Source organism: Bos mutus, chromosome 7 (assembly GCF_027580195.1).
Source record: "Bos mutus isolate GX-2022 chromosome 7, NWIPB_WYAK_1.1, whole genome shotgun sequence".
Taxonomy (NCBI): Eukaryota; Metazoa; Chordata; class Mammalia; order Artiodactyla; family Bovidae; genus Bos; species Bos mutus.
This window is the reverse complement of record NC_091623.1, coordinates 84,538,307-84,554,810: the sequence shown is the minus strand read 5'-3', so window position 1 is coordinate 84,554,810 and position 16,504 is coordinate 84,538,307. Positions and strand designations below refer to the sequence as shown.

The following is a 16,504-nucleotide window of genomic DNA, read 5'->3' as shown; positions in this document are numbered from 1 at the left end:
TGACTCACCCGTTAGTCCACAAAACCACTCAGAAATAGACTCACCTGTCCTGTCCTCCTAGCAGGCAGAGTCAGGGCAGACACCTCTGGTCCTTTCCCTCCAGCCACGGGCCCACCACTTCTCAACTGGCACAAGGTAAAGACACCCCAGAGGAAGGAGCTGCTGAAGGCATAATTCCACTCCTTCACCATTTCTAAAGATGTGTGCATGTTATAGGAGCATAAATCCAGGGACAGTCTGTAACTCAACTGCACTTGGTTTGAGATCATAGATGGATCACTTATGAAACCATCTCCTGCAAAATAGATCTTATTAACAGGCTATTAGATCAGCAAAGGATAGAGGACAAGAGAAAGGATGCCATCGTTTAAGACAAATGGCAGATCCCTTAACCCCCCGGCCTTCTGACCTCAGTCTTCATCCCCTCCCAGGTTCGGCTTCATCTTCAACAAGTCTGACCCTGCCATCCACAAAGTCGACCTGGAAACGCTGATGCCCCTCAAGACCATCAAGCTGCAGAGCCACGGCTGCCTGCCACAGGCCATGGCCCACACCCACCTGGGCGGCTACTTCTTCGTCCAGTGCCGGCAGGACAGCTCTTCTGAAGCCTCTCCACAGCTGCTGATCGACAGCGTCACAGACGCGGTGGTCGGACCCAACGGCCAGGTCACTGGCACCCCGCACACATCCCCGGATGGGCGCTTTGTAGTCAGCGCAGCCGCGGGCAGCCCCCAGCTGCACGTGCAGGAGATCTCACTGCGGGGGGAGATCCGGACCCTCTACAACCTGAAAGTGAGCCCGGGTGTCTCGGATGTAGCCTTCCAGCGCTCCTTCACACAGGGAGACCAGTACCATGTCTACGCCACCCTCGAGACAGAGCCAGACCTGCTGTTTCTGGAGCTGTCCACGGGCAAGATGGGTGTGCTAAAGGGCCTGAAGGAGCCCGCGCCCGCAGGGCCAGCCCGGGCCTGGGCAGGGCCCCGCAGGATCGTGAGGGACAGCGGGCTGTTCGGGCAGCACCTCCTCACGCCCGCCCGGGAGTCACTGTTCCTCATCAACGGGAGACAGAACGCACTACGGTGCGAGGTGGCAGGCGTGAAGGGGGGGACCACGGTGGTGTGGGTGGGCGAGGTATGAAGTAGTCCCGAGCAGGCACCCTGTACATTTTTACAGACAAAAGCAAAAAACCTGTATTCGCTTTGTGGTTCAACACTGGTCTCCTCGCAAGTTTCCTAGTGTAAGGTATGCGCTGCTAAAGAGATCGGGTGGGTTTTAGGATGTAGGATTTCTGCCTTGAGCTGCAATGAGAACCTGCTGCCGTGTAAAGGAATCATTGTGCGCCCAGCTACGCGCCACGTTACCTGGGCCGCCCTGGAACCAGGAGCTCCAGCTTTCCAGGCGGACGCTTCTGTCAGTTGCCTTTGCATCCTCATTCTTTAACACCGGGTCCGTCCAGACTTCACCCTGCTGGATGGCCTGAAGCCGGGGGCTCCCAGGAGCGGGGCCCTCCCTCCTGGCCTGAGAGCTCTGGACCTCATTTTCTCCTTTGCAGCTGCTTCTCGCTTTTCTTTCCATTTGACTTGTTGTAAGCCTGAGGGAGAGCCAACAAGACTTATTGCATCTTGGGGATGGGGAAATCACTCACTTTATTTTGGAAATTTTGATTAAAAACTAATTTTTTATAATCTCAAATGCTAGTAAGCAGAAAGATGCTCTCCCAGGTCCAGCTGTATTCTTCCCTGCCTTAGGCCACGTCTCTGAGAGGCACTACCCCACACCCGACAGCCAGAAAGAAGACAGTGGCCATCAAGGGGACTGGGGTCCTCTACATCACTGACACCCCCAAGTGCAGATCAGACCACCACATTGGTAAAGGCTCCTTTTTCTGGGTTGGGACCCCAGAGACCAAGACAAACCCTGTGTGCCTGCTTATCACCACTCAAGGGGGACATGTATTAGCCTGTCCAGTACCCCAGATTCAGGGCTGACCAAGCTTGCCTGGAAATGTGCGTGCAGAACAGTGGCCTCCAGGCTCAATGCAGAAACCATGCCCTCCTCCAAGGATTCAAGTGGGGTTCCTTAGGCTATCCCTTTAAAACCGCACTCTCTTCTGCCTGTGGCCCTCGCACTCAGCTTGCACCCAAGTCCCTGCATCCACGAAGCACAGACAGCACATTTCAGTGTTCCTTACACATGGGTCCCCATCTCCCCAGGAACACACAAGGACGTGGGAGGCCACTGCCAGTACTCCCAAACGTGGTGGGCTCTCCAGGGCAATCAAAGAAGTACAACCCAACAGATCCCATATCGGAGAATCTCAACAAGGAAGAGGCTCCCTTGGGATCTCTAAACACCCTTCTCGTGCACATCAGCAGGTTTGAATGGTCATTTTTCAAGCCACTGAAGTAGGAAGGGGTGTGGTCCCATCACAGAAACATCAGTTTAGATGCCTTCTCCTGCCAACGTGGCCATGATTTTCCTAAGCTGCTGAGAAATGGCCTCTTTCAGAGAAAGAGAGACATAGACCCTGTCTCACTAGAAATACAGCATCTCAGTCCCACCTAACTGCCCAATCCACCTGCCCCCTCACAGAGCTCCTGGTATCAGCCAGTCCTCTGGTATGTCTCATGCATCTTAGTCCACCATACTCTTGTCCCCAAAAACTCCCGGGAGTGTGCCTAGACATATACATTCACAGATTTTTTAAGATAAAATATGTAGATATTTGAGGAAACTGACCTCAAAACCTAATTATTTAGTTTTACAATAACTGGGATGGATGGAAAACACATCTCACCTTTTTTTTTTTTTTTTTCCTGCCTCAATCTCTTGACACATTTGCTTGCACATCTGTCACTGAAATTTCCCAACTTTCTCAAGCTTCTTCCTTTGGGAAGACCTTCTGAATTATGGCAGCCCCTGGAAGAAAAAGAAAGTGTCTGAGTCTACATGAAGAAGAACCCACCAACTGCCAGGACAGAACATCAGCCCCTCTGTGTTACAGGATTCCTGAGTAAGAGACCAGTCCAGCCGCAACTGGCCTCTTTGACTGGGAGTGACTTCAGCGGCACCTGTTCCTTTTCCAGTATTCATTCCACTTTCAAGTGTGGAAAGCTTATCAGCCTCTCATTGTCATCACTGTGTAGTTACAAAGCTGGAGATAGCCAGTTTAGGTCTTGCTGCCAGCATTTCAGATACAATTAAATAGGAGAAGGGAATCACAGCCCTGAAAATTGTGAAATTTGCAAATTCATAAAGGCAGGAAAGTCCATGTTTTTTCAGCAGTGCAGCCAAGTGAAAGGCTGGCCTGGACTCCACCTGCCTCTTCCTCCCATACTTCAGCCCCAGCGGAATTTCATGGAACACAGTCTGAAAGCCACTGGGATATGAAGTCATCACAACATCCAAGATCCTTCTTATGAACACGAATCATCAGCTATCTACTAATACTTATAGTAAAGGAATATTTGTTTTACCAAAAGAGTCACCCCAAAGTCACTCACGTAATAAACTATTTCAAAATTACTGGATTTTGAAATCAAATTCATTGCAGAAAAATTCAACGTAGATATTTTTTTTCAGACTAACAAACACACAAATAAACCTATAGTGACGTTAAGGATTTGAAATAATACTCTCGTTCTCCTTCTGCCCAAGTGAGCAGGACCCTACATGGAGGTATTGGGTCCAAAAGCCTGCCCAGCCATTCACGGACTGAGAGTTGGAAGAGGGATTTGTCTGCTCCTAGAAGCCTGCATGGACTTCCGCACAAGGAAGGTTGGGTGTGAGTCACACACAGTGAGGCCAACGCCATCATCCCATCCCCACAACACTGAACCAGCAAGTCCTGCCTGGGGCTGGCCCAGGCTCCCTTCTTAAGTATTCATTCAAGTCATTCCAAGATCCTATTTTCCCCAAGCCTGCAGAGGTAGCTGGAAGAGCCCTGTAAAGTCTAGGCAGGGGCCACACTCATACCAAGCTTCAGATTCTATGACCTAGAGACGGCAGCACAGGAGACAGAAACTCAGTCCCTGCGATTCCTACCCCAATCTCAGCCTCCCAGCTCCAGATTAGTGTCCTGGAGGACAGCTCTCAAGCCCAGATAAAGCCGAGAACCACCTGCCACCCTAGGGAACTGTAACAGCTGAGTCTTCACAGAGGAAAGCCGCCTGGAGCTGACTTCGTGTGGCCCCACTTCTTTTCTGTTGACCAAATAACCTGTGAACTAGTGGAGATTTCAGAACTGAGTTGCAAAACAGATTCACAATGGATATATTTTTCTACACGGGGCTTAAAAAGTAATCTGATTCATTTCCACAGTGTGTTTCATTCAAATACCATGGATGCTGCACCCTCTTCATTATCACATTGCACAGCTCGCTCCCCTATCCTCCTCTTCAAAAGCCAGCCTCCAGGAGCACTGATACTGCTCCCAACTCTCTCCTACACATCCACCAATCTACCTCACATTCTCCTCTTCCTCTCACCTAGCACCCCCCGGAATGTGCACTCCAAACCAAGACACCAGACGGGCAAAGTAGGATGACAATGATGCTGACATGAAGTCCTTTGCCATCTCTCCCCACCAGGACCCCAGATCCCACTCCAAGTGCAATCAGAACCCATGGGGACACAACTCCTTGCTGCTCAAATCACACCCCCCAAGCCCTAGCTCACAGCCCTTTGGAGTTTGATGAGCAAGACTAAAGAGAACTCAGAACTGTCAGAGAAGTCCATTATGATCAGACAGAAACTGCAGGACAGGAATGGAGACCATGCCATCTCAGCCAAGCCCTGAAGGGCTGAGCTACATCCCTCCATCCTCACCTGTACTCTGTTTCCCGCTTCCTTCCTATGCCTGGAGACTCCTGCTCATGAACCACTCCAACAATTCAAGGGCCAACTCACCTAATCACCACACCAGCTCCCCCAGCGGTCTTTGCATGCTGCTTCCTGGCTTTGGGGTACATGTGAAAAGTCATTCATCCGCCCAAATCCTATACTATTTGCTCCCAGATTGGCACACAGCCAAAGCAGTTTTGTTCAAGAAAGTCATTAGCTGCCTTGATTGCTCTCCAAAATCATAGAGATCATATAGAACAGAGGGGCTTAAAAGAATCAAGGGGGAAAAGCATAGTATTTATCCTCAAGGTGTGACTACAAGACCCCAAATACCTGGTGGAATGCAACCCACTTCCTTTAGTCTACACCAGGTTACCTGCCGAGCCACTTGAGGATTTGAGTGTCTTATCTGGACCTTCAGGATTTAGGCACCAGCCACACAGCAGACACTGGGAGCCCAGTAATAATGGTCTCCTGTGAGCAGTACTGGGAATTTAACCAAACACAATGTGTGAAATTATGAAAGATAGGGAAGAGCAGGGACTGACTTCAAAATTCACAGCAAGGCTTCATTAGCCAGCACGAGAGTGTTGAGCATGTGCTTGGTTTTTGCACAAAACCACACTTCACACACCCCTCTTCCCAAGCTCACCCCTATGGCCCCAGGGAGCAGGCCATGCCCTAAAGGGCTGTAGAGGGCTCAAGCCTACATGCCATGAAAATAACTTGACTCACCTCTACTCCCACCTGGTGACATGTGGCTCTCTACCTGTCACCAAGGCAGGATCAGACAGTGCTGCCCCCTGGGGGCACCTTCTTCAAGAGTATTTCTGAGGAAAGGCAACCATGAAAAATTGGCTGGAGATGGGGCCTGAGACATTTCCTAACTCTAAACCTTCATCTGCTGCCCCGTATAACATCTGTCATAGCTTTAATAGTTGTTGGCCCCTGGCTCCTTCAGCTGCTTCAGAGAGGTGAGGGATGGCAGTCTGCAAGCCCCCTTGCACCCCAGACCCACAGCACAGCCTTCTGTGGTACCCCCAGCCCACACCCTGACTGCCTGCCACTGGCCAGGCCCCTTCTCGTTCCTGGACCCTTTGTACACCACCCCTCTCCCCATCTGCTCGTGCTTCCTGAAGACCTGTGAGATGATCTAAAAGCAGACTAGGCATGGAATTTTGCTGCAGTGTCACACACGCTGTGTTCATGCTGTAGTCCAGTGAACGACCCTCACAATATGAAGTCACACACACACGCTCCGCTTGTCCCGTTAGGATTCTCCTCCCGCCCCACCTCAGAAAACTTCCAGATCTCTCATGTCGAGGCAGATTACATTATTTTGAGCAGTTGTGTAGACTCCAAAATATATTTTCTGTAATCACTGGTATTTCTCAAAGGTCTCCTGTAATTACTATACATGTGAATTTTTCCTTATTTATAAAATATATATAAATTATTTTTAATACATCAACTTTAGTAGAAATTTGTACCAACACAGTAACTGTATGTGGCATTGGAAATAAGTTTGAGTTTACGTTAACGTATCGCACAGTATTGGACACGCCGTGTATTTGCAGTACCACTTGACAGAAAGATGTTTCACAGATTATCATAAAGTATTGTCATTGTAAATGCTCTTTTTCTGAGGATTTTACAATAAAACTTGAAAAAAGTTACCTTTTTTTGGTGCCAGTCTATGTGCACTTGTTAAAATGAGGATTGATTAAGGCAACCCAGGCCTGTATAGGTTCATGATGGTCAAGGCAAATTGGCCCCTGCTCTGACCCAGTCCAGAAAGAGGCTGGACAAAGCAAGCACCTGACCCCAGATGTATTTCTTCCCCATGTCGAAGTTTCAGCTCCCAAAATGCACAACTGACATCTGGTCCAAAACTTCTCATCACCTGCCCTGCAATGCCCTTAAAATCCACCCCAGCCCCCAGACTAATTCACTCTCAACTCCAGTCACCCTTGTTTCTCACTGCAGTAGACTTTCAACTGGGATACAGAATGTATGAAGTGCTCAGTAATCACCAAGCTACCCATGAGGAACACCTGCCATGAGCCACGTGGTGCTAGGGAGGGGGCCAAGGGCCACACAGAGGAGACACGGTCCCTGCCTTGGTGAGCTTCAAGTCTACTTCACCATGACCAGCAGTGCAAGTTCTTGAGAGAGAGAGAGAGTGTGTGTGTCTCTAAGGTAAGTGGGCTGCTGGAGACCCAGAGAAGAGTTGCAGTTCAAGTTCAAAGGTGGTTTGTTGGCTGAATCCCCTCTTCTTCAAGGGAGCTCAGTCTTTTGCTCTTAAGACTTTCAACTGATTGGATGAGGCCCACCCACACTACAGAGGTTAATCTGCTTTACTCAAAGTTTACTGATTTAACAGTAAATCTAGGGACTTCCCTGGTAATCCAGTGCCTCAGACTCCATGTTCCCAATGCAGGGGGTCTGAGGGGTTCAAGTCAGGGAACTAGATCCCACACGTCACAACTAGGAGTTCACGTGCGAGAACTAAAGGTCCCGCGTGCAGCAAATAAGACCCAAAAAGCAGCCAAATAAATATTTACAAAGTTAATCTCACTGAAAAAAAAATACACAGAAACATCTAGAAGAGTGTTTGACTAAGTATCTGGGAACCACAGCCTAGCTAAGTTGACACAAAATTAACTATCATAATCACACAAGCAGGATGTTGCTCCCCACCCTCCTGAGGAAGTAAACTGCTTTGTGCCCAGCCCTGTGATAAGCACTTAATAAGCATCTGTCTTTAAACCTTACCACACCCAACAAGGCAGGAGGTACTATTATCATCTCTATTTTATAAACAAAGAAAAAATGAGGCTCAGAACAACAGAGCCAGGATTCAAATTCAAGTCTTCAAGGGCCAAACACATGCTCTTAACCAGTAAACCTACTCCTTTCAATACCCACCTTGACAAAAAGATGGAACCCCAGCTGCTCCAGATTCACTTCTATGCAGATCCCAAGGGGCACAGGCCACACACACTAGGGGCTCTGCTCTGCATGAACTTCTGTCTCAAAGAGACGACTGCCCAGACTCTTCCTGAAGATTTGGGGTCTGGCCAGTCCCCCTAAGCAAGAGAAAGTGTATCTCATTAGAACCCAAAAACTCTTGATCAAAAGCAGACAGCAGCAGTCGGCTTGCTCACTGCCCACAGAGGCTGGGCTTATCACCGCACACACTCTGGATTTCTCCTTCAGGCTCACAATCCCCAGGATGCCAGGTATTGAGACTGAGGGTGTGCTGGGACAGCAAAGCTGAAGCCCACCATCAGACCCACCCCAAACAGCTGAGAGAAACTTCTATCCTACCCAGTATTCACACATTCCCTCCTAACCAGGCTGAAAGGAGGCCACTCAGAGATAGCAAAGCACTTGGTCCCAGGCTCCACATTTCCAAGTCTGGGAGATGGAGGAGGAGGGCAGGCTTGCCAGCTCTACCCACAGCCAGAACACCTCCACAGCCTTCACAATGTATTCCCTCTCTTGTTCAACCAACATCTTCCAAGAACCATCTCTGTACCGAGGTCTGGCCCACGTGTAGCCCACAGTCTATAAAGAGTTAAATGGACCCAAGAGGAACCACTGGCACACAGATCACTGAGGGACCTGCAGGGGGCTTGGTGAGGAAGAGCTCTTTTGGAGAAAGTGAAAGTCACTCAGTCATGTCCAACTCTTTGCAACCCCATGGACTATATAGTCCATGGAATTCTCCATGCCAGAATACTAGAGCAGGAAGCCTTTCCTTTCTCCAGGGAATCTTCCCAACCCAGGGATCAAACCCAGGTCTCCCACATTGTAGGCACATTCTTTACCAGCTGAGCCGCAAGAGAAGCCCCAAAATACTGGAGTGGGTAGCCTATCCCTTCTCCAGATATGGAAGTCAACAGGAAGTCCTGAGTGAAGAACAGTGGGGGTGAGAGCCTGCCTGCAAACAGGAACAGCAAAGGGCTGACACGAGAGAGGAGTGGAGAACAATGGCACCGACCGCAGGCACAACAGCTCTGCGAGGGGTGGTCACAGCACAGCAAGGCCGACGACTGTATGGTGGAGTGCCATGTTGTGGCAACAGAGAGCATCCACTGGGCTCTGGGAAGCATCTTCTTCCCAGCCGGGCACTGGGGCCACAGAGTGTCCAGGTTAAGTGGAGGAAAGAGAGAGGCTGCCAAGAGCAGTGAGTCTTCTGCTAGTCTGCATCCAGGACTCAGATGCCTCACGGCTCACACATCCAGCTACCTGGAGCCTGGGAGCACCCTGCTCAAGACAAGGCTGTCTTCAGGGAGTGAGGAAGGGTTGTCAGAGGAGAGACAGAGAAGGCAGATGCCCCTACAGGAGGTGGGCAGAAACTGACAGATGGTCCTGCACAGATCCCTTCCTCTGAGCACAAAACCCTGGGACTCTGAGGACCAGAGAGAAGCTTCTATCAGGGGTTATAGGGGCAGAAGCCAGGTAGGCAAGGGGTATCCAAACAAGCTTGGACTGCACCGCGTGCAGTGGGGACATATTCAAACAAAGATGAGAATTGGTGTCAGGAGGTAGGGGAGTACAGGAGAAAGAGAACTGAGAAGTAGAGGGTATGCAAGCCCTAGTGGCAGGTATGGAGTGAAAAGAGAAGACCAACAGGCCTGGGGTCTAAATACCCCCATATGCAAGGGGTCAGTGGGCCCTCAAAGAAATTGGATGGTGGCTAGAAGGTGATCCCAGAGCCACAATTCTTCAATAGCCAGGGCTGGCTATGCCTGAATCTAAAATTAATATTAACCCCAATGTTCACAGCAGCACTATTTACAGTAGACAAGACATGGAAGCAACCTGAATGTCCATCAGCAGATGAATGGACAAAGAAGACATACAGATGGCTAACAAACACATGAAAAGATGCTCAACCTTGCTCATTATTAGAGAAATGCAAATCAAAACTACAATGAGATACCACCTCACCCCAGTCAGAATGGCCAACATCAAAAAGTCTACAAACAGTAAGTGCTAGAGAGGGTGTGGAGAAAAGGGAACCTCTTGCACCGTTGGTGGGAATGCAAATTGATACAGCCACTATGGAAGATGGTATGGAGAGTCCTTAAAAAACTAGGACGAAAACCACCATGTGACCCAGTAATCCCACTCTTAGTAATATACTCCGAGGAAATCAAAATTGAAAAAGACACATGTACTCCAGTGTTAATTGCAGCACTATTTACAATAGCTAGAGCATGGTAGCAACCTAAATGTCCATCAACAGATGAATGGATAAAGAAGCTGTGGTACATATATACAATGTAATATGACTTAGCCATAAAAAGAAAGACATCTAAGTTAGTTCTAATGAAGTGGATGAACCTAGAGCCTATTACACAGAGTACAGTAAGTCAGAAAGATAAATATCATATACTAATGCATATATATGAAATCTAGAAAGATGGTAATGATTAATTTATTTGTAGGGCAGCAATGGAGAAACAGACATAGAGAACAGACTTTTGGACACAGTGGCGGTGGGTGGAGAGGGTAAGATGTACAGAGAGAGTAACATGGAAACTTGCATTGCCATATATAAAACAGATGGCTGTGGGAATTTGCTGTATGACTCAAGGAACTCAAACAAGGGTTCTGTATCAACCTAGAGAGGTGGAATGGGGAAGGAGATGGGAGAGAGGCTCAAAAGGGAGGGGTTATATGTATACCTATGACTGAATCATGTTGATGTTTGACAGGAAACAAAATTCTGTAAAGCAATTATCCTTCAATTAAAAAATAAATTTAAAAAATTAAAATTAAAAAAAGAAGATATGGTACCTATATATAATGGAATACTGGTGTTGCTGCTAAGTCGCTTCAGTCATGTCTGACTCTGCCAGCCCACCAGGCTCCCCCATCCCTGGGATTCTCTAGGCAAGAATACTGGAGTGGGATGCCATTTCCTTCTCCAATGCTACTCAGTCATAAAGAAGAATGAAATAATAATTCATTATCATGAATCATCATAGATTATCATAATAAGGAAGACAAAAATAAATATCATATGATATTGTTTATATGTGGAATATAAAATAATGATACAAATAAACATATTTACAAAATAGAAATAAAATCACAGATATAGAATTCCCATGGACAGAGAAGCCTGATGGGCTACAGTCCATAGGAACTAAAGAGCATCTTGATGAAGGTGAAAGAGGAGAGTGAAAAAGTTGGCTTAAATCTCAACATTCAAAAAACTAAGATCATGGCATCTGGTCACATTACTTCATAGCAAATAAATTGGGGAGAAATGGAAACAGTGACAGACTTTATTTTCTTGGGCTCCAGAATCACTGAAGATGGTGACTGCAGCCATGAATTTAAAAGATGCTTGCTCCTTGGAAGAAAAGCTATGACCAACCTAGACAGCATATTAAAAACCAGTGACATTACTTTACTGAAAAAGGTCTGTACAGTCAAGGCTATGGTTTTTCCAATAGTCATGTATGGATGTGAGAGTTGGACCATAAAGAAAGCTGAGCGCCAAAGAATTGATGCTTTTGAACTGTGGTGTTGGAGAAGACTCTTGAGAGTCCCTTGGACTTCAAGGAGATCAAACTAGTCAATCCTAAAGGAAATCAGTCCTGAATATTCATTGGAAGGACTGATGCTCAGACTGAAGCTCCAATACTTTGGCCACCTTATGCAAAGGGCTGACTCATTGGAAAAGACCCTGATGCTGGGAAGGATTGAGGGCAGGAGGAGAAGGGGACGACGGAGGATGAGATGGTTGGATGGCATCACCGACTCGATGGACAGGAGTTTGAGCAAACTCCAGGCATTGTTGATGGACAGGGAAGCCTAGTGTGCTGCAGTCATTAGAGTCAGACGGGGTCACAAAGAGTCAGACATGACTGAGCAACTGAACAACAAATGACCTAGTATATAGCACAGGGAACTATATTCAATATCTTAGAATAACCTATAATGGAAAAGAATCTGAAAAAAATTTATATATATATATTTTAAGTACATGTATATATTGGAAGGTTGGAGGGAGGTTCAAGAAGGAGGGGATATATGTATACATATAGCTGATTCACTTTGTTGTAAGGCAGAAACTAACACAACATGGTAAAGCAATTATACCCCAATAATAAAAGTATATATATATATATATATATATATAAACTGAATCACTCTGCTATATACCTGAAACATTGTAAATCAACTGTACTTCCATTTTAAAAATTAGTATCAAAGTTTTAAAAACTAAATTTGATGAAATAGTATATTATATTATTCTCAAGTCTAGATGGGTATTATCTTTATGTGTACAAAGGTACTATTTTTATATGTTCACAGAAAATGAGTTTGTTTCCTTAGCTCCCATTTCTCCAAGGCCACTGGCCATCAGAGTTCATCCCTTCAAGCCCGAATTTTCTGCCAGCATGAACCCAGTTACCAGAGAGGAGCTATTGGTCAGCAGTGGCCAGAAGAACTGCTGGACAGTGTCCTGAGCAGCCCAGGAAGAAGGATGGCAAGTGACAACCACCAGTGCCCCCTCAGTGCACAAAGGGCAGAATGCACCCCCAGATCGACCAAGGACAGGGAGACTTTCAACAGCCCTGCGGGATAAGAGAGTGTGACTCATGATACCCCAAGGAAATCCTAAAAGGAGCCACAGCCCTTTGCACACACTGGTCAGGCTTTCTGAAAACCCAAGGACAATCTGAATCAGCACTAGCTGATATACTGCTAGTTAACCACATTACTGTTGTTTCAGGATACTAAAAAAAAAAAAAAAAAAACTCATGCTGTATATTATCACCTTGATAAAAGAATACTAGAGAGGAAATGGACCCAAATGTTTATCACTGAATTCTGGGATAATATGCAGGCTAATCTTCTATACATTTATTTCCATTTTCTAAAATTTCTGCAAGGAGCTTTGCACACCACTTTTGTATTAAGAGAAATCTAACATCGACATCCACTAGTGAGTCACACAGGTGCACAGCAGAGAGCACTCTTGCTCCCTTTGGGTCAGGTGAGGACAAGAAGGACTCTTGTCTTTGGTGAATGGGGGCACCGTGAACGGAAGCACTCATCCCCCAGGTAAAATCAATGACGACAGAGCTGAGCCTACCTTATCCTTATGCATGCAACTTGAAGAAAGAAAAACAAAGCAGATGAAGGCTGATGGAAAGGCAGTGGAATCATTCCTATGGCCCAACCACCACCACATAAACGCCTCATCAATTCCTACCTCAGAGCCAATCGTCAGACTTTCCTTCCTAAGCATATGGCAGATTCAAACACTCAGACAATTCTACCATTAACAATGCTAGATAAACAATTCTCAAAGGAGAACATCTTCCTAAACACCAAGTAGGTGAGAAGAGCATGAAAAAGTAAAAGTCAACCCAGAGACAGAAGCAGGGTGGTCAGGCTATCTTCTTGAGAGCACTTGTCTATCCAGGTAAACAGGCTTTCATTTCAACAGCCTCATAGGTAACGGGAAGGAGTCTGCCAGGACACATTCTCATATAGAAAGCTCGGGCCCCAAAGAGTTATATTCTCAGGCTAAGGGTGAACTACAAGTTGAGCATCCCCACCCCAGCCCCAGGGAACCTCAAGGAAAGTTGCTTTAAGGCTGAGAAGAACAGAAAGGTCCTGCAGAGTCATAACCACATCTGCAGACCAAACTCATATCATCCACATTCAAAAAATCTTAAGCCTAAGATTTAAAGATGTCTCAGCAAAATATAAAATAGGTAACACAATCACAGAAAGAAAATAAATTCAAGGGACTTCGGGACATAGTAGTTTGCTATGGGTAGTTTAAGGATGAGTAGTTCGCTCATCCTTAGTAGGCAGATTAAGAGCTAAGATCAGATCAGATCAGATCAGTCGCTCAGTCGTGTCCGACTCTTTGTGACCCCATGAATCGCAGCACGCCAGGCCTCCCTGTCCATCACCAACTCCCGGAGTTCATTGAGACTCATGTCCATCGAGTCAGTGATGCCATCCAGCCATCTTATCCTCTGTCGTCCCCTTCTCCTCCTGCCCCCAATCCCTCCCAGCATCAGAGTCTTTTCCAATGAGTCAACTCTTCACATGAGGTGACCAAAGTACTGGAGTTTCAGCTTTAGCATCATTCCTTCCAAAGAAATCCCAGGGCTGATCTCCTTCAGAATGGACTGGTTGGATCTCCTTGCAGTCCAAGGGACTCTCAAGAGTCTTCTCCAACACCACAGTTCAAAGGCATCAATTCTTCGGTGCTCAGCCTTCTTCACAGTCCAACTCTCACATCCATACATGACCACAGGAAAAACCATAGCCTTGACTAGATGAACCTTTGTTGGCAAAGTAATGTCTCTGCTTTTGAATATGCTATCTAGGTTGATCATAACTTTCCTTCCAAGCTAAAAGAACTGCAAAAAAATATTCAACTTCACTAAATAGTCATTGCTAATAATATTTACTATTATAACATGTATAGTATATATTATAATGATATATTATTTTTAATATTTGTATTTTTAAGCTATCTTATGCATTTAGCAAGATAAAGCAAATTAAAAATGGTATCAATCCGGATAGGAGATTTTGCTGCGCTAATAATCAACTTTGGACCTTCAGTGGCGTGAAACAACAAAGATTTATTTCTTGCCCATTCCCTACATCCAGTGGGGGCTGTTAGGATGCTCTGTGCATTACAGTTTCTCAATGACCCAGTCTGATAAAAACTCCATCTCAGAGCTTCCCTGGTGGCACAGTGGTAAAGAACCCACCTGCCAATGCAGGACACACGGGTTTGATCTCTAGTCCGGGAGGACTCTACATGGCGTGGAGCAACTAACCCCCCGGGCCACAACTGCTAAGCCTGTGCTCTAGAGCCTGGGAGCCACAAGTACTGAAGCCTGAGTGCTCTAGAGCCCACGCTCCACGACAAGAGAAGCCACCACAATGAGAAGCCGGCACACCACACCTAGAGAGTAACCCCTACTCTCCACAATGAGAGAAGAGACCGCGCAGCAACCAAGATCCAGCGTGGCTAAAAATAAACTACAAGTAAATACTTTTTAAAAACACTCCATCTCAATTCATTTCCATAACTGCTGAGGCTAAACTAAAGAGAATTGAAGCCAGGAATCAGGAATTAAGTGCTCTAGCCTGGAAGTGAAAAAATTCTATTCCTCCTCACAATTCATTGGCCAGAACGACTTCATATGCACAAATCCAAGCACAACAGGGGCAGTAAGTTCATAATTTTATTTGCCCCTGCAGAGCTGAAAACAGGATCAAAGAGCAACATTAAAGACTACAGAAAACTTGTGTTATCACACAAGAGACACAAACATCAATTCCAGAAGTTAAAGTCCTACAATTTAAATATGGATTGGAAATATCAATATAAATTTATATTTGTTGTGCAGTCACGCAGTCATGTCTGACTCTTTGCGACCCCACAGACTGCAGCTCGCCAGGCCTCCCTGTCCCTCACCATCTCCCGAAGTTCACCCAAGTTCATGTTCATTGCACTGGTGATGCCGTCCAGCCATCTCATCCTCTGACACCCTCTTCTCCTTCTGCCCTCAATCTTTCCCAGCATCAGGGACTTTTCCAGTGAGTCGTCTGTTCGAATTGGATGACCAAAATACTGGAGCTTCAGCTTCAGCATCGGTCCTTTCAGTGAATATTCAGGGTTGATCTCCCTTAATATTGACTGGTTTGATCTCCTTGCTATCCAAGGGATTTTCAGGAATCTTCTCCAGCACCACAGTTTGAAATTCATATTTATACTTCCACTAATCAAACTGACACTCAAATTTCAAAAGGACAAATAACTAAAGCTCACTCAAGAAGAAATAATCTGTATAGCTCCACAGCTATTGAAGAAAATTAATTCATAAATGGAAACTTTCCCACAAAGAGAACTTTAGGCCAGATGGTTTCACTGGTTCATTCTGCCACGGGGTCGATAAGAGTCGGGCACGACCGAGTGGCTTCACTTTCACTTTTCACTTTCATGCATTGGAGAAGGCAATGGCAACCCACTCCAGTGTTCTTGACTGGAGAATCCCAGGGATGGAGGACCCTGGTGGGCTGCCGTCTACGGGGTCTCACAGAGTTGGACTCGACTGAAGCGACGCAGCAGCAGCAGCAACAGCAGCAGTACCAATTCTACAAAAATTCTCCCAGGAAAATAGGAGAGGAGGGAATACTTCCCAACTCATCCAATGAGACAAAAAAAAAAAAAAAAAAACACAGCCTCATCTCTCTCAAGAACAAGAACATAGATACCAATTTCCTTAGCATCATTTTAACAATTTCAATCCAATAATACATAAATAAAATAATACATCATGACCAACTAGAATTTATCCCAAACTGCAAGATTGGCTTAACATTTGAAAGTCAATGTAATTTACTACAATAACAGAGTAAAAACAGGAAAATCATATGATCATGTTAAGAGAAGCAGAAAACTAATTTGATAAGTATCCATACCCAATCATAATTTTTAAAAAACTCCCAGCAAAGCAGGAACAGAAAGGAGCTTCCTCAACCTGAAAAAAGGCACTTACAGAAAACTTACAGCTAATAAACTTACAGCTAATGTCACCTTTAATGGTGAAATGCTGAATGCTTCTTGTGATGGTTAATTTTGTGTGTCAGC

The 16,504-nt window shown here is 46.0% G+C and overlaps 1 protein-coding gene across 1 annotated transcript in view; it reads left to right on the top strand.

Annotated features, from left to right (window-relative positions):
* The window catches only part of FSTL4 (follistatin like 4), a 435,848-nt gene extending 429,411 nt beyond the window's left edge, over positions 1-6,437 (top strand). Inside the window, exon 16 of the mRNA XM_005890418.2 lies at positions 432-6,437. Within this exon, the coding sequence (XP_005890480.2) occupies positions 432-1,137 (706 nt within the window). The 3' untranslated portion in view covers positions 1,138-6,437. The remainder of the gene's footprint in view (positions 1-431) is intronic.
* Positions 6,438-16,504: the final 10,067 nt, after the last annotated feature.